Genomic DNA, 19,821 nt, shown 5'->3' with positions numbered 1-19,821 from the left:
GGAAGAGGTTAAGCCTGGTGTGAAGTTGTTCAGTCTCTACTTTTTTTTAACACCAGTTTCATGTTCGTTTCTCCCTGCAAGCTCGGGTTATATAAGGAGTCAGATGTTTGTCCACTATGTTATTTCTGAAGAAGCCCTGGTGGGCAAAACGTTAAATACAATGGATCCCATACTCTGCATTTGGCTTCTCTCCTACAGTTGCATAGAGTATTGTTTTCAGTTGCTTAGTTGTTAATATGATATGGTAAGTTAAAGAAAGAAAATACTTATTATAGTGTATTCGTATTAGTAAACTCATAATAGGCATCAGCTAGACGTGGTCGTAAGTACGTAAATATCCTTCATCCATAATTTATCAAACTCTTCCACAAATACCTTAGCTGCAGGCTCATCACTGCTAGCAGCCTCACCTTTCGACAACACGTGGTGAACCTGGTAACGCTCTCGAAAGCAACGAAACCACCCAGCACTCATGTGAAGCGTATTCTTCACCTGCACATTCTTTCAACATGTGAAATTAACTTGTAGCCTTACTTTGCACTGCTTGCAACGTCACTCTCACATTTCTTTGCCTATTATCTTCCAACCATGTGTATAGCAACTTTTCCATCTCTGCCATAACTGCCATACGCGATGCAGGTTGCCACAACTATCTTATGCACTGTGCTGCCAGACATGTACAGTAAACTCATAATAGGCATCTGCTAGATGTGGTCGTAAGTACGGGTGGTCGTAACTTGCGTACGTCGTAACTTGGATAGTGACTGTATATAAAAAAAATATTTTGTCATATATGTAGTTTATAAAATTATATATATCATAATTTTTGGCTGGCAGGAAGACCACATCACTTCATAGAAGGTATGTAAGGAACATGAGAAGAAAAAGGCTATGGAAATTACCTCCATGATTACGTGAAATGACTCAGATGCAAATGATCAGATTGTTGACATGATTAGGTTAAGTATAGAAGAAATGGCTCGTGTCTAATGAAAATGTATTTCGAATTACAAGCCATAGCAAATGAAGCAATCAGCAAGTCTTTGGAGTTAGCAGAAGAAAATTTTTAAAAGAATTGGAATAGTGTAGACCTTATGGTCTCTTGCAGTCTCCTTCATTCTTATGTTATGTTCTTATGTCTTGCATTCACTTATTTGTGGGTTCATATCCCACACTCTTCTCCAATTCCCAGCAGTGACTGTTACCTGACCCAACAGTCCATGTGCATAAGGCAAAGGTACCAGCTTCAGCTGCAGCTATGTGCCTCCTAGAACAGGGTCCTCACCTTCTTCAATTAAAGAGTAACAAGCAAAGACACGGGAACTTGTACAGGAAGATGAAGACAAAAATAAAATGAGAACAGACATAAAACAGCAGTTTTTCTGGAGAGTTCTCAAGAGAGTGAGGAAAGGGTTTTGAAAAATATAGGAGGGTAATATTGTACTGGAACACTATAAGAAAACTAAAAATAGCTTATGTTAATGTAGATGGTACACTATCGGCCAGGTTGGAGAAAAATGAGCCTGACATTTTGTGCTTAGTAGAGACCAAATTCCCCCCAAAAATGTTGATTTACAGCTGGGGAATCATAGATACATCACTTGGAGAAGAGACAGAGAAGACAAATTGTGTGTTGAGGTGATAGTTGTTGTGAGATATGACATAATGGTAGAAAAAGTGAATCTGAGTGAAATAATCTACCTGAAAATTAGAACAAAAGAGCTGAAAAAAGGCACCTTTGCTTATGGATTGAAACAGCATAGATTTTGTACAAGAGAAAACTGGAGAAACAGATTGAACTTTACTTGCTATACTAATACCAAATGGCTGTAATTGTTTAAGTATGAACTGATATTTTGCAACTACTACAGTTTTAATATAGAAATCCATTAGATAATTAAATAATAGACTTATTCTATTCACTAGAGGGTTGAGGGGAGTGGAGTGTATTAGGGATGGAATGGGTGGGAATGGTTTTTATGCCTTTGTTTTTTGGCTACCTCCCTTGTATGGGGGAAAAAGCCTTTGGTATATGTATGTATGTATGTATTAGATAATAGACTTATTCTATTCACTAAAACTTAGTCTATTGCCCCTACTCACTTGAATGGTTCAGGCATATTTTCTTTGTCTGAAGGGAGTAAAGGAAGTCGCTTATAAAAGAACTCCCAATCAAATGCCCCTCGGGCCCCTTCATCTTGTGCCCGGTAAGCAAATGTTTCATAGTCAATAACATCAATGAAGGGGCAAACACATGTTCTGGGATCTTTTGCTATGGGTTCTGGAAATATAAAGAAAAATGAGACATTTTAGTAAACAAAAACAAGAAATATCATCTTGATAAATAGAAAAACAAAACAATTATATTTGGAATCATTCATTCAGTTCTTATAATCAAAACTATCTGTCATTGGACATGGTCTCTTACATACCCACAAAACTTTCTTTATAAGCAACATGATAACCCTTTAGCTGAATAAGATTACTGTCTGATCTTATATATACAAACATATACCAAAGGCTCTTTTCCCCCTTACAAGGGAGGTAGCCAAAAAAACAAAGGCATAAAACCCACTCCCACCCATTCCATCCCTATCACACTCCACTCCCCTCTACCCTCTTCCCTCCCTCTTATCTTGGCACCTCCTGGATGACGGGTCATCTTTGCATCTCGCCCACTGCCCTGGGTCAGAAGCAGTGTCACAAGACACAGCACATCCACAGCAAGGCTGCTTCATTAAATCAGTAATCCCCCTCTCTGTCCCTTCATGCAGAAAAGAAGCCAGGGAGAAATCCCTTCAGGCTGCATCAAATTATTTCTCACACATACTCCCTCACCCATTCCACCTCATGTATCACAGCATCATCCATATACAACCATTCTCCATTCACCCGTCTTCTGTCCTCTCCCATCCTTCCTCAACAGACATTCCCCTCTTTCCCAAAGCCCCTTTTACCCTATCCATCCATCTCATCCTAGGTCAACCCCCCATGTTCACTCCTTCCACATCTGCTTTCCATACCTCTTTTACTAGTCTCTCTTCACTCATTCTTTCCATGTGTCCAAACCATCCTAATACTCTTTCATCAACCCTATCTCCCAACTCCCTTTCCACCCCTGTTCTCCTCCTCACCTTCTCATTTCTCACCCTATCCAGCCTAGTCACCCCTATCATACTTCTCAGACACCTCATCTCAAACACATTCAAACTCCTTCTCTCTTCCTCTCTTATGTTCCGCGTTTCTGCCCCATACAGTGCTGTTGGCGCAATCACTCCTTCATACAATCTCCTCTTAGCATCCATTTCCAAATGTCTATTTTTCATTACACTTTTAATCCACCAAGGCATTTACTAGGTTCTCTCAATCTACATTCTACCTCTACCTCCACTTCCACTCCTCCCTTTCCTTCCACATTTGCGCCCAAAACTATCTACTTCCTCCAGTCTCTCTCCCTTAATACTCACTTCCAGTCTGCTGCCACTTTCTTCCCTCGTACATCTCATCACCTTACTTTTACCCACATTTATCTTCAACTTCCTTCTTTTGCACACCTTCCCAAACTCTGTCACTAACTTCTTCAATCCCTCCTCTGATCCTGCTACAAGCACAGTGTCGTCTGCAAACAACAGCTGGCTTATCTCCCACTTTTCTCCATTTTCTTTAAATATCTCCAATCCCTGGCCCGCTACCCTTGCATTTACCTCTCGCACCACCCCATCCATGTATAAATTGAACAGCTAGGGCAACATAACACATCTCAGACGAAGTCCCAACTTTACCTCAAACCACTCACTCTCTCCATTTCTAATTCTGACATACACTCTACTACTCTCGTAAAAACTCTTGACAACTCCAGACTGGGCCCAAGATCTTTCTCTATCAACTTCAACTGTATTTCTTAACTTTTTTAAACATGGAGTGCTGACAACCAGCAACTATTCCCCTACCCCTTATTACTTTTGGCCAATGACATAGAAAGTTCTACACTAATACAATACAGAACTAAACGACATGTTCTCTCAGTGAGTGCAAAAATGATAATAGAATTTAAGATCAAACTGGATGCTGAAAGATACAATAGCTTGTCACTACAAGCATAGCTCTCTTCCTGTAAAATACAACTGGGTAAATACATGGAGATTATCCGTTAATAATGATCCAACACAGTAAATACAAAATTGCACCAAGAAACACCCAAACCTATTGGTACAAAATGCAACTATAGCTGAAAAATAACAGAATGAAAGCTTCAACCTAGAAATCATCAGTGTTATTACTCACATCAGACAACAATGAAAAAATAACACCCTATAATAAAATTAAATGGCCAAATACTTTCACTAGAAAAAAATTCTAGGCATCACAGCTGATACTCGTGACTTTCAACCTACATATAAAAGACATGACAGCAAAACTGCACGCCCTGACTTTGGACAACAGAAAGAAACTCTAATAACCATCTATAAGCAATTCATAAGAACCACACTCTACTAGGCCTCTACAGCATGATTCCCATCAATCAGCAAGACAAACTTTACAGGATCAGCAATTTACAAACTTTACAGAATGAAGCACTGAGGAATGACAGGATGTACCAAAACCACCCCTATTAGACACCTGCATACAGAAACCAAAACCCCTATAGGACATCACATGACAATGACAAGAACACAATTCTATGCCAAAACCCTAAACATCACACACCCTTCACATTACATTTCACAAGCACCACCAATAGAATATAACAAAAAGCTGCATCAGCAGCATTCTACTCAAATGTCTATAACAACCTACCACCTATACTACACAAAATCATACACACTCAGATCACTAAACAAGCCCTGACTACCAAACTTAATACTTCAACAAGCCACAGACATAACCTCCACTGAAACAACCCTCCCACACCTGATAAGAACCACACTGGCACACCTGCACTCAGGACACCCTCCAGCATTAAAACATTACCACCACAGAATAGGCCTGGCCACAAATTCAAACTGCCCCAAATGCAACCACCACATAGAAGGTGCATTGTTGTAAAAAGGGTCGTGGTACTCACCCAGATTACCAATGCTGCTCCCAGACAAAGCTGGATGACAGCATTACAGACAACTGCCTATCATGTAACACTTCACTCCATACTATACAACACATTATGAAAGACTGCATTGTACAAAATCATGCACACCAACAATATAATATACACCCTATAAAGGATTTTTGGGAAAAAACCACTCCAGCCATGGCATTCCTCAGGGAGATAGGACTGTTAGGCCACACAGTCTAGGGAACAACAACAACCACCACCACACAAGAAACACAGAACACACCACTGTCCAACACTAACAATCCCTTGACAACAACAAAATACATCTTCCTTGAGTGACTTATGGTCACCCCCCAGAGGCTGTAGGTCTTCTGCAAGAAACCAAGAGTCAACAAAATGATGGACTGATTGATTTACTCACACTTCTCTTTTCTTTCACTATATTCCATACATTTTTCAGTTTTGCCTGGTAATCATCCTCTTTCTCCATGTCATTTAATTTACTTTCAACATCTCTCTGGCTCCTTCCCCTCTCTTATTTCTCCACTTTACATTTACTCTCAATCTCCCATCTACCACATCATGATCAGACATTCCATTGGTTTCTCCTTCTAGCACATTCTTTTCCAAATCTTCCAATCTGAAACTGAATGTATCTGATCTTTGCTAAATGAAATATATAAGGAGCATCAACATACCAAAGCAGTTAACAGAGATGATTTTTAACACTTTTGGTATCACAATGCCTGCTCCTCTAAACAAAGTTTTCGGGGCATTAACCAAATCAGTCTATATCAGGTATCATCATTCCTTTAGGGTTAATTGAAATAGTCTTCACTTATTCAGTTGGATAAAATCTTCTGGCACTGGCAAGAATGAAATATGCAAAGAGGCATTTCTGTGCCAATGAGTTCAACATCAATATGAGTATGATACACATATCTATAAATGTGTACCAAAGTATACCTGATTAAAAAGAAGCATGGTTATTTGCTACATATAAGTGTACATTCTCTACATGGCATAATGTAAAGGTGTGAAGGGATATTTCTGCCATATTACGAGACTGTCACTTCTGCTACTATGCAACGATCACTACTGACGATACTGTACTGTTCATAATGCAAATGCAGCATCTCTAATTTGACTTCACAAGGCAAGCTTTCTACATGTTTTGAATACCAGTATTGTAAGATAATGACATCAAACAAAGCTGCATATTCTAAATATACAAGAATATGAATGGCATGACTTAAGAGTTCACTACTTCCTTATACAAGTACAAATCCCAAAACACTTCACTATGAAATGTGGGAAAACTCACAAAAATTCAACATATCCCAAAATCTCTAGGTCTTCCATAATTATCAACAATTCACAGTTGAATAAAATATAATTCATAATGCAGGAAGTGCTATTTAAGATTGAGCAGATATTTGTGAACCACTAATTAGTATAAGGGAACCTGCATGGAACAGTGGGTAGTGTTTTTGCCTCAGATATGGGGAGCCTGGGTTCAACCCCTAAGTAAGTGCCACACCACAATTGTTGAAGTCATACTTTTGTGGTTTCCCAACCCCTCTCTGCAATGGCATACAGTACAGGTGCAACAGACCAGTGTTGCATTTCAGCACTAGCACCTAGTCAGTAAGGTCTAGCTGATTACACTGGTTTCAGACTACATTCACAACCACAGCCATTCCAACATGCCTAAATCTTCTCATGCACTTCTCACCATACATTCAACCTTACCAAGCTGGATTTAGCCGTGGTATGATACAAAGGCTGTATTGTCCCCCATGGGATAGGCCAGTGGACCACTGAGGCTGAACTCAATTCAATTAGGATGAAATACTAAGTAGTAGTAGCCTCTGCTCTTGCTTCCTGAGGGAAAGTTTACATCCCTTGAAGTATCATATATTTATTTATAGTATCACACACTCTATACTAGACAAATGAATCATAAGTAATAACCCCTTCTACCTGTAAAAATAATACCTGTGTTAATTTATTTTTCTTTCAACCTATACACCATTTACCACAAAGCAAAGGAGCATGGGGGGAAAGAAATATTAACAACCTTTCATTCCCATCTCACTAATTCTTTACAATCTTTCCTATTTTAAACCAAAAGACAATTGCACATTTCTTTCCCATCAGTAATGTCAGTTCATCCCTGATATACCCCTTTCATGGAAAAGATTGTGGCCTCAATCTACACACTCATCTCAAACTTGCTCTGTCATTCATAAAGATTATTACATCCTGACCATACTAGGTTCATTCATCCCATTCATCTATGAAAAGGTCCATGGTGTAAAGCATACTTCAGTACCCTATCTTCACTAAATGAATATTTGTAGAAACATCACTGTTAGATACTCCATAAATCCTTGCCATCATTTCTGAAGAATTAATGCCGAGAACATCAAATTGAATTTTACCTAAGAGTGGAGGAAGCCAGTTGGTTGTGCATTCAGTATGAGAGTCTAGGAAGATTATAACATCTCCTTTCGCCATCTTGGCACCAGCCAGACGAGCACGAATCAGTCCAGACCTCTTCTTCAGGTGAATCACTTGTACTTTGGGAAGGTTTTCTTTGACATACTCGTCTAGTTTGCCTTTCAAGAAATCTTTGAAAGACAAAAGTAACAATTCATTAGTGATTTAGAAAATATGCTTTATGCATTAAAATCTGTTGAGAGATTTTAATATAACAAAATTATCAAATCACATTCAACGCAATGGATTATGCTGTATAACATATTCTGTGATCATACTATATCAAAGCTTGGGGGGGGGGGTTCCTTTGACAAAGTTGTCTAGTCTTTTATCAATAATTCTTCTAAAACTTCAATATCATAACATGGTACAAGACACTTCAGTGTGATTTCATATGTGAAGTTGCTTTCATAAACACAATGATGTAATTGTATAATTTAATAATATCACACCATGTCTTTATCTATATCCTACTACTCTAATGATAATTCATTCTATATATTCTGTTAACCAAAACTTTCAAATGCACATTACTATGCTACTAGAAAAAATAATCAAAATACACAAAACTACCTTTTGTACTAGCATCATCCACCAAAAGCACTTCAACAAGTAACTTGTCTGGTGCACGGTTGATAGCAGAAACGGCTGTACGCAAAAGAGTTGACCAGTGCTCATTGTGAAAGGGAACTACCACAGATGCAGTTGGTAGATCTGCTAAATAAACCTTCTTTGCACACCTGAAGTAATATTCCAAAATATTAGTACCATATAGAACTATAGAGTAACTAACTTCATATCTTTAGTAATATCCTTTGACCCTTCTCTATCTGTCTATTGCCTTAATCTAAAATTCTCTGACCACTAGCAATGAAGTAAAACAAATCATATGAAAAAATATACTTTGTGAGGCCAACAAAGTGAAACACATAGGGGAAAACTGACAGCCAATGATTGGCCCCTTCCTTCTATTACTATCAGCCAGAGACACAGAAACAGCCCCACAACTAGGTAAATACAACTAGCATGAAGAAATAGTGTGTGCAAACACAATACAAGAATTTAAAAACAAACTTGATCTTGTGAGATACAAAAACGGGTCACCACGAGCATAGCTCCCCTTCCTGTATAATACAACTAGGTACAACTAGATAAATACATACGAACAAAAATTATCCAAATTGGAACTACCAACACTGGAGCAGAGAAGAGAAAGAGGAGATCTACTGACTATCTATAGAATCATGAAAGGAATGGAAATCCTTGATAGGAATGATTTACTAAAATGGGACAAAGGAAAAACAAGAGAACATGAAAAGAAACTCAAAAAAGATAACTATAGAAGAGATCTGAAAAAGAATAGCTTTCCATACAGAGTGCTGGATACCTGGAATAATCTAGATAAAGAAACAGTGTGTGCAAACACTATTCAAGATTTTAAGAAAAAAATTGATGCTGAAAGATACAAAGACGGGTCACCACGAGCATAGCTCCCTTCCTGTATGATACAACTAGGCAAATGCTAATACAACACAAACAACAGTCCACAGCTTCTTCCCTGAGAAATTTATTGGAGGGCCTGAAGGCCACTGCCAACAACTGTGGAGCTGCAAGTTTTCAGTCAGGGAAGATCATGGCAACAATTATGAGTCATGAAAATATTTTGTACAGATGTTTATAATAGTGTTGTACAGTATGTAACCAATACATCAACTGACTATGTGGGGAAGTGGAAGGAAGCATACTACAGATGGTTGCACTAAATATGGTAATAAACACCTCTGTAGCATTCTATTCAACTAGCTATCAATGCCAGCTCTTTGTGTGTGAAAAAGTGTAAGAAATACAGTTAAAGACAATACAGGAGAGATCTTAGGCCCAATCCAGAGACTGAGTGTTAGCCTCTCAGGGCACCTCCTCATGAAGGTAGGGAGGTTGACAAGTTTTGAAAACAGGCAACTTCACTGTCCATCTTGCAGGACCACGCATGCAGATACCTGTCACTGGTCCCTGTTCTAGGTAAATTAATACATATGTAGCAGTAAGATGAATTAAAATTTGATTAATGAATCTAATGCACTGGCTTTATCAATACCAACAATCAGCAATGAAAAACTTTATCACATACTTGGGATGTCTAAGATCCTGAAGCGAGCGGTTTAAAGCTATATTATCTGAAGCTCTAGCATTAAAACCATTAACTTTATAGAGTTGATCCTTTTCCTGATCATGTCCTGAAGGAAGGTAATAAGCCTGTCCATTTTCACCAGGACCTTTGCGTTTCTTCTCGGCCTCTATTAACAAATAATCATTCCAGTCTTTGTAACTTTCAGGTTCCGGTAGTTTTGTGAAAGATGGTACCTGTGGAATTAATAAGCAGTAATAAGAAATCCATACAATTATATACTGAAATTTTACAAACTTAGAGGATTAGTGATACCATGTAAAGCAAAGTATGTAATTAACTTAAAGAGAAGCTCAATGGCTTCAAAAAGGCACTGGTAATTCTTGGTAGAGTGAATCAACATTTATTAATTCAAATTGTGAACATTATCCCAGGCAATTTGATCACCTTCAACACCACCCTACCTCCCTCCCTTTTCTTCCATCTCCACTTTATGTTCATTCTATCCCTCCCACAAGACAATGATCTACAATAATCAAACAATCAACTGCCTTCTCCACTGAACACACTTATGTCTATAATCAATCCAATGCTCCTTTTGGACACCACTACATAGTCCATTAATGGCCTTTCAACTAACTTCCCACCAACCATCCTAGTCTACATATACTTATGTTTGCCTTTCTTCTTAAACACTGTGTTTGCTATCATCATTTCCTTTTCAAAATATATCTCCAATGCCTTTGCAATAATTTTTCCAGCCATCCTATACCTCCTTACTACTCCATATATTGGTTCAACTTCTCTAACAATATCTCCCCAACACTACTACATTTATATTTCTTCCAAAACTCTACAAATCCATTTATATAAACCCAAAACACCTCCCTTACCTCCTCACTTTTCTCACTACAAGGACCATAAGCACTCTACAAATGAATGTATCCAGTAATGGATTAAAATGTCACAGATATTGGTTCTCCCATTTTACATCCCATTCTTTTTTGGTCTACAGAATTAACAATAAACAATATACAACCATGATATTATTTTTCATCAGTCCTCAAATATTCCCATAATGAAACAGAAGTACAATACTTGTATTAAGTCTATGGGATTAATGGAGAGTGATTAATAACATCAGATAGGCCCTTAGCTTATATTGACTATGACCACTCGGATGGAATCTCTATAGAAAAAAAAAAAAAAAAAAAAATCTTATGTGACCATGACAACATGATTCACCCAGTCACAGCAGTGTCACTAAACACTACATTTCTCCCCTTTTAATAAACACATAACTTATAGTTACAAATCCAACCTATACTGAACAATATCGGTTATTACTCACAAGGTCTTCTCTTGGAGGTTCAACATTAGTATTATCTTCAGTCACACGTGAATCCAACACTGGATTACTAGAAACATCTACTCTAGCTGAAGAGTTGTCTATGGAATTATCAATTGAATGGTTATTCTTAGGTTGGCCAAAATCACCCACAAATCTAGACATAATTTGATCTGTATGTCTTTTCCAAATGATATTTCCCAAACTTTAAACCTTCACTTTAAAATCCCCACAGTAACCAGTTCACACAAACCAGAGTGAACCCATTGAATCCCACCACTGCCTATATCTCCCATCCCAATCTTACCTTTGCCCACATCATCTTCAATGGCACTTCTCTCCACAACACACTTACCTATCTCATTGCTTCCCAACATTACTACTCCTTTTGTCTATTCCCCTCTTGTCACTCATGCTACCCTATCCATCACATTTCTAAATTCCAATGCTCCCCTTCCCCTCAATTTCATTTCTCTCAGTACTAACAAATCAATCTTTCTTCTTACAAACATACTACCAATCTCATCCCTTTTGCTTTCATCTTCACAATGAAGAAAAAGAAAAGAAAAGGAACTTACAAATGAAGCAAATGAAAAAAAATAAAAAAGAACTGAGATTGAAAAGAATTATTTCTTGGGGAAAGTGGTGGACCTGAGGCTGAGAAAATTATAAAAATGGAAAAAGGAAACAAAGCAGACAGAAAAAGACAAGAAAGAAAAAAGATTAAAGTTAGCCTATACCAACATAGATGGAATGATTTCAGGACTGAATGAATTAAATGATTATCTGGCATTAGAAAAAACAGAAATAATAGGAATAGTAGAAACTAAATTAAAAAGTACTCTACTACCAAATACTGTGGGACAAAGTCTACACAACTGTTGGACGAAGAATAGAAAGGAAAAACAGGGTGGGGGAGTATTATTTTTGACTAGGAAAGACTTAAATGTGACAAAGATAACAGAAGGAAAAAACAATGTAGAATCAATTATGATAAAAGTTGAAAGCAATCACATGAAAAGTAGAAAATTTGTAGTAGTGTATGTGCCACCCAAAACACAATCCTGGACAGAAAGCGATAATTCCAAACTGTTGGAAGATACAAAGTATGAATTGACATATACTGAAGGAGAGAGGAAATATAGTGATTATGGGTGATTTTAATTCAAAAGAAATATGTTGGGAAGAAATGACAGTAAAGGGTGGAGAAGACATCTGGGGCAACATGCTGCTCGATATGACCATTGAATACACAATGACTCAGTGGATAAAGGAAAATACCAGATACAGAAACAATGAGGAACCATCGAGACTGGATTTAATACTTATGTCAGAACCTGAAATTGTGGACAGAATAGATTACAAAACACCAATAGGGAAGAGTAACCATGTACTAATAGAATTTGAACTAAAAGAGCAAACACACCTAAGAAGAAATGAGAAACATAGAATAGGAAGACCAATGTATAACAAAACGAATTTTGAGAAACTTAAAAAATTCTTTTGTAACACAAACTGGGAAAAATTCCTAAAGGAAGAAACGAGGATGGAAGACAAATGGAATATACTAAAAGAATTTCATAATGAGGGAGTGAACAAATATATGTACCACAACAAAAGCAAGAAAGAGTATACATAAAAAACTGGTACAACAAAAAATGTAGTGAAGCTAAGGATAAAAGAGACAAAGCTTGGAAAAAATTGAAAAAAGACAAAAAACGAGCAATTGGCAAACATACATCAAACTAAGAAACGACTATGTAAAAATACACAGGGATGAAAAGAGAAATTATGAAAAAGAAATAATAGAAAAATGCAAGGAACAACCTAAACTATTTTACAGGTAAACCAGAAAACAAACAAGAAATAGAAAAACTGCACCAGGGAAATTATGAATATACAGGTAGTCGTCGACTTACGACCTATGCGACTTATGACTGATCGACTTTACGACCACGAGATAGTGCAATAATATTTAACATTTAATAGAGTAATAGAATTGCAATGTTATGCCTGGCAGTGCAGTACAATTACTTTGCATGCTGCGAGACGCGAGTACGATAGTTTTGGCAGGTTACCGGCAGCGTCAGCTTCCCTCTCATTCAGGAGCATGTGGTATTTCTGACTTCATTCATGACAAGGATTATATCTTTAATTTTTTTGTTCTTCAAACCCCCATGAAGATGTCTAAAAGAAAATTATCTTTCGATATTTCCAAGCCTGCCAAGAAACAAAGAAAGGTTATTGATCTTGACACGAAAATGAAAGTGATAAAACATTATGAAGGAGGGAAGAAAGTTAATGTGATAGCACGTGAACTTCAGTTATCACATTCTACAGTGTCAATAATTTTAAAAGACTAAGAGAGGATCTAAGGAGGTGCTAAGATGGGAGGGAGGGTGGAGGGGTGTGGAGTGTTTTCGGGGGTGAGATGGGTGGGAATGTTTTTGTGCCTTGTCCTTTTTGGCTACCCCCCCTGGTAAGGGGGAAAAGAGCCTTGGTATATGTAAGAGAGGACCTCAATTTTGCCTTGGATTTTATATTTTAATATGTTTTGCAATTAATAAAATGTAACAGTAAAACTTTTTATGCCTAGTCTGTTGTCGATAACAATATGTTCGGTACAGCATTTTGTATTTTTATGTTTTGCAATATTTTCGGTACAGTACGTAAACAAAAAGAATGTTTTGAAATATTTTTTTCCTAATTTTGCCTTGCATTATGTATTTTTATGTTTTGTAATTAATTAAATGTAACGGTAAACTTTGTTTAAGCCTAGTCTGTTGTCGATAACAATATTTTCAGTACAGTACGTAAACGAAAAGAATGTGTTTTGAAATAATTTTTTTCCTAATTTTGCCTTGCATTTAGTATTTTTAATGTTTTGCAATTAATAAGATGTAAATTATACAGTACAATGATTCTAATTTAACTAACAAAAAAGTATTAGTAGGTCAAAGATGACAGGACTTTATTCAGTATGCATAGGCCTAGGCTACGTTTCCTAACGACAATTATAAAAAGAATAATGATAATTTAACAACGTAGCTCAAAGATGATAAGATTTTATTCAGTATGCATACGTTTCCTAAAGAAAGTCTGATGATAGAATAATAAAAATGTTAAAAAATACAGTATTAAATATCATAGGGCAAAGATGATAGGATTTTATTCAGTATGCTACGTTTCTCAAAGAAAATCAGATAAAATTAAAAAAAAAAAAAAAGGTTTAAAAAATACTATACAACATAGTTCAAAGATGCTAAGATTATTTCAGTATGCTAAATATAATATAGAATATACATGTATACAGTAACAAAAATAATATTTAAAGGGTAATATATACTGTATATATACAAAGTCCGACATGCGTCCAGATCGACTTACGACCTGTCTGTCGGAACCAAACTCGGTCGTAAGTCGACGACTACCTGTACAGAAGAACAAGAAATGGCAGAAATTATGAGCAATCATTTCAAATCTGTATTCACAATTGAGAACTCACCTAACTGTGAGAGAATAGAGAGACAGAAATCCCCCAATGAAGGAAATAACTAACACAGAAGGAAATCAGCGACCAAATAAAAAACCTTGATGTCAGAAAATCGCATGGTCTGGATGGAATTATACACTGGATACTGAAAAAATGCATAGAGGAGTTAATAGATAAAATATGAAATATATTCAAATGCTCACTCAAAGAACGAAAGGTACCACAAGACTGGAAAAATACAAATACTGTACCAATATATAAAGGAGGAAACAAGGAAAATCCAACTAACTACAGACCGGTCTCCCTAACAAGCACAGTAGCAAAAATATGTGAAAAGTTATCAAAAGTAGAAGGGTTAAACATCTGGAAGAAAAAACTATTTGGATTTAGACAAGGAAGATCATGTACAACCTGATCTGGTTCTATTCGAGACTAATAGAAATAATACAAGAGAGGAATGGATGGGCAGACTGTGCCTATCTAGACATACAAAAACCATTTGATAAGGTACCACACAAGAAATTAATAAGAAAAATAGAATCAATAGGTGGCATCAGAGGAAAATTATTGGAGTGGATGGAAGACTTCCTGACTGGCAGAAAAATGAAGGTAGTAATTAGAGATAAATATTCGAAATGGGATGAAATGATAAGAGGTGTCCCACAAGGTTCGGTGCTGGTTCCAATCATGTTTACCATATATATAAATGACATAGATGAAGGAGTAGAGTGTTAAATGAATTTCTTCGCAGATGACGCAAAAATTCTAAAGAAAGTAAGAACAGAGGAGGACTGTGAATCATTACAGTCAGACCTGGACAAAATCTGGAAATGAACTCAAAAGTAGGAAGTGAACTTCAATATCAAGAAATGTAGTATAATGGAGTTTGGAAAAAGTAAAAACAGAATATCAAAAAATTGAGGAAGAAGTAAAAAAAAGTGAACTCGGAAAGAGACCTTGGAGTAATAATCAGCAAAGACATGACACCAGACAAACATATCAACAAGATAGTCGGAGAAACCTTCAACCTATTAAGGTCAATGAAAGTGGTATTTGACTATTTGGATGAAGAAATTATTAAAAAAAATATTAGTAACATTAATAAGACCAAAATTGGAATATGCAGCAACACTATGGACACCCAGTGCTAAAAAGAACATAAAGAAATTAGAAAGAATACAGAGAGCAACAACAAAGTTGGCACCAGATCTTTCCAAATTAACATACAAAGATTATCCAAATTGGAACTACCAACACTGGAGCAGAGAAGAGAAAGAGATCTACTGACTATCTATAGAATCATGAAAGGAATGGAAATCCTTGATAGGAATGATTTACTAAAATGGGACAATGGAAAAGCAAAAGGACATGAAAAGAAACTCAAAAATAATAACTATAGAAGAGATCTGAAAAAAAAGTTTCCCAAACAGAGTGCTGGATACCTGGAATAATTTAGATAAAGACACAGTGTGTGCAAACACTATTCAAGATTTTAAGAAAAAACTTGATGCTGAAAGATACAAAGACGAGTCACCACGAGCATAGCTCCCTTCCCATATAATACAACTAGGTAAATGGCCAAATTACCTGGGTCCTGGTTGGAGTCCTCTTTGCAGACCCTCTTATCCCTTAATTTCTCATTGGGGATTGCTAGTCCCCTTATTCCATTCTATTTAGTCACCTTCTACAGTACACATAGGACACAACTCCCAACACAGGGGGATCAGAAAAGGAAGTGGTAGAGACAGGTGGGGCAAGAGGGCACCAACATTACAAAAGCATTTTATCCTTCTTTTACAATAATTCTATTTTAACATAGATGAATGACATATGGCTCTGGTCCATAGTGGCATCCTAAAACAGTCTCTAATGTATTGACTGCATGTTACCATGAAGTAAATACTCCAGTGCAGGGACATAATTTGGATAATGTTCATCTCATTCTGATCAAGGAAGGTAAAGTATATTGTATTATCAAAGAACTAAACTGGCTATAGAATTGACTTACTTCAGTTTGCACTATTTCCTTTATCTTTTCATTAATTTCTACTGGAGGGGCTGCATTCTGTTCTGAGTCCTCTAGGTTACTCTCTTGAGCCTGTCTTGTATCCAAAGGTACCCCAGCATCATGGTAAGCTTGCCGCACCGTCCAGTAAGTCCCTGCCAAGAAAAACCCAGCCAGTGCAATGCTCTTTACCCACCAACGCACATTGCGTCTTAATCTCATCTTGGCATTGCGTATCCCTGAAAAGATATAGAAGTTGATAAGAACTACAGATCTAGCCTAAATATTTTCATATAAATACAATCAAATAAACACAATTACCTTGAACCTTTCAACAGATCAATCTAGATTATTTACCTGTTTGAGGAGTGAGTTTCTCTTAGCCAAATAAGTCATCTGATATAATTCACAATAAAATCAATATACGCAACAACATTCCTCAATGGGCTAATCAATATACAGCAGCCTTTAACCATTTGAAATGCAGATGCTTCCCCTAGCTGAGTAAAATCTTCTAGCATTAGCCTGAATAAATACATACAAAAAACCATGGTAAAACTAATGACTGGTTAACTAAGATTTTTAATTATTTCAGGACTGAAGATTTCTCCAAGATGAATAAACTCACTTAACATTAGTTAAAACAAGATCCGTAAAAAAACACTCATCAGTAGGTTGAATGTTGTGGCATACAATTGGCTGGTGAGGGATGGAGATTTCTCACAGCCTGACATAAGGTAGAATAATATCCACAAAAGTGACAAAACAAGTTAGTTGAGCATCTTTAACTATCTGTGAAGTTTAGGTTTCCCCCTGCAGAATAAAACTGCCTGGTGTTAGCAGGAATACGTCCATTAAAACCAATGACAATCCCAACAATATATTCAAGGACCACCCACATTCCCTACTATAATATGAATTCTTACAATAACCATCTCTTTTTTTTTCAATGGATTTCAGCCTTCACTGCTACCAGGAGCCAAAGCTCATTTATCTACAGTGTATTGAATGCAGAAGTTTTAGGCAGTCACTACCTTAGGGGCTTTAAAGACACCCATGCAGTCCATCACATAACATTCCCTTATGACTGGAGTCCTTTCCCTGTTCAAAGAAGAATGCTGGGTCACTTTTGTCTTTTACTATACCTCTTCTCTGATACCCTCTTTATTTTTTCCTTTACAACTCTATGACTTCACCTTTTCATTTTTCCTTTGCACCCTGTAGTAGGGCAGTGGACTACAAAACTGGTGTCCAGAGGGAAGAAGCTAGATGGATTGTGGTTTAATTCCTGCTATAGTCAATTTATGATGTCAGCAAAGGCTTTCCAATCTTAAATTCTAAGCTCCAACATAAGCATTTATGCCTAGCTCTCTTGAGGATGAGAATAGCAAAATAATTTTCTAAGACTTAAAAATAAATCAACAGATAAGTAAAAAAAAATCAAAATAAGTTTATGCATAACTGTGCCATTTCTATCACCATTACAGTCACCTGTCCCTATACCCAATAGAGACCTAAGGCTATGTCACAGTATACGTCTTTTGAGTCAGGGTAGCCAGGAACAGGAGTGAAAGGCTTTCCAATCTTAAATTCTAAGCTCCAACATAAGTATTTATGCCTAGCTTTCAAACAGTGACTTATTGCCATGGGTGGGTGATATGTGCTACTCAATTCATCCCTGGCATTTCTGTCTTTGTATAGGCATTTTGATCAATATCTTGTAATTCCCTTACTGAAAGGAACATCATTGAATCAAGCCACATAAAACAAACTTTTGATAAAAATATCAATCTAAGCTTAGGTATGTACAGGCTTGATCATTTTATTTCAAAGAAAATTGTTACATGTTATATGGCCCGCACATTTGGTTCATCTGTGGCCTGAGGACTGTGGGTAATTTTCTCAGGCTTGTGTGATTCATCTTTCCGTGTTCCTTACAATATTTTTACTCCTGTAGTATATATACTGTCTGTATCTCCTTTACTGTATTCCCTTGATGATGTCTTAAATAGACGAAAACATTTGGACTACGTTTCTTATTTACCAGCGCTTTTTCTGCAAATATATATATGCACATACTAAAATGATATCAGCAATGATTGGGCCTTATATGCAGTAGTCCTTCAAGATGAACGGTCTTCAAATCCCATTATTACCTTAATCTCTACCTAGAAATGCAGCTCCAGGAGCTAGCACTCAATTTTCTGGACCCAAGATCTCCCTCTCTTGATTAACTTCAACTGTATTTCCTCAACTTTTTGACATAAGGAAAACTGTCAATAATCCACTACTACCTTCCTATTTCTATAATAAACCAGGGGCACAGAACCAGCCCCCACTAATGCAACACAGGCAGATGTGTTTGTTCCCAGAGATATCTCTGAGGGGGCCCGCGGACCACTGTACTAGCCCGTGGGGTTGCGAGTTTCTCGTCGCTGAAATTCGAGGCATTAATTATCATTATCATGGTTTGGCCCCTCCCCCATCCTGCCTGTGATAAACACGATGTCGAAGGGTACGCTCGTATGTTAAGAAATTAAAATTTGACCAACCCTTTTTAGTCTGAATTTATTATGGCCTACTTATCTTATCAATCTCTGCGGCGCCTTATTTTTTGAGTTGTTTATAAAATACATAATAAAAATCTTAAAAGAATTTAAGAATCGAGATAAGGACAGAGAATCAGAACATATACACATACAAAATAAAAATATACATGTCAATGAGAAAAGAAGATAGACAAGAAGAGATGAAGTAAGAAATAAGATAAAATGGCAATTGAAAGGGCCTATGCAAATCCAAAACTTTCAGTTTCATCGGAACGGAACGGATGGAGTTGTCTTTTTATCTGCGTACGAAAATCAGCTGTACTAGCACCAGTGAAATTGTAAATTTCTACACTAACACATATAAGGTCACTAGAACACATCTGTTTATACAACTAATAAGTATGCAGTATCAACAGGCATCACCTACACCCTTTTTTCTAACTCGTTTTGTATAGGTCTTTTCCTACAGGGGGTGTGACATACCCTTTTGTTTACACAGTCTTGTCAACACTGCAACCGTCTGCTAACTAAAGTGTTGTCAAGGGAAGAGTGGAATTATGCTAGTTTACTTTAAAATATGCTAGTTCAACCCAACATGTAAAAAAAAAGAAAAATTAAATTGTAATAATCATATGTCATTCATCTTTTCCTAAGATGTTAGTAAAACAATTATATAAATAACATAGTGTTTTTGTGAAAGTAAAGGATCTATTATTTATTTATTACTATTTATTTATTACGTCATA

General features: G+C 36.7%; 1 protein-coding gene across 6 annotated transcripts in view; it reads right to left on the bottom strand.

Moving 5' to 3' along the window:
- LOC143025529 (putative polypeptide N-acetylgalactosaminyltransferase 10) overlaps positions 1-19,618 on the bottom strand; it is a 31,281-nt gene extending 11,663 nt beyond the window's left edge. For 2 of the 6 annotated variants that reach the window (XM_076185333.1, XM_076185339.1), the window contains exons 1-6: positions 19,559-19,618; positions 16,530-16,765; positions 9,684-9,916; positions 8,129-8,295; positions 7,498-7,686; positions 2,104-2,281 (exon numbers count right to left, since the gene is read on the bottom strand). In XM_076185333.1, coding sequence (XP_076041448.1) covers positions 2,104-2,281; positions 7,498-7,686; positions 8,129-8,295; positions 9,684-9,916; positions 16,530-16,748 — 986 coding nt within the window. In that variant the 5' untranslated portion in view covers positions 16,749-16,765; positions 19,559-19,618. Of the gene's footprint in view, positions 1-2,103; positions 2,282-7,497; positions 7,687-8,128; positions 8,296-9,683; positions 9,917-16,529; positions 16,766-16,883; positions 18,380-18,820; positions 18,980-19,498 lie in introns of those variants that run through there. The other 4 variants (XM_076185334.1, XM_076185337.1, XM_076185335.1 and 1 more) reach the window with 4 other exon arrangements.
- Positions 19,619-19,821: the final 203 nt, after the last annotated feature.

The sequence above is a fragment of the Oratosquilla oratoria genome, chromosome 5 (genome assembly GCF_046742065.1).
Source record: "Oratosquilla oratoria isolate Oo_2021 chromosome 5, ASM4674206v1, whole genome shotgun sequence".
In the NCBI taxonomy this organism is placed as follows: Eukaryota; Metazoa; Arthropoda; class Malacostraca; order Stomatopoda; family Squillidae; genus Oratosquilla; species Oratosquilla oratoria.
The sequence above is the reverse complement of the archived record's forward strand: the minus strand, read 5'-3'. Positions and strand labels throughout refer to the sequence as shown.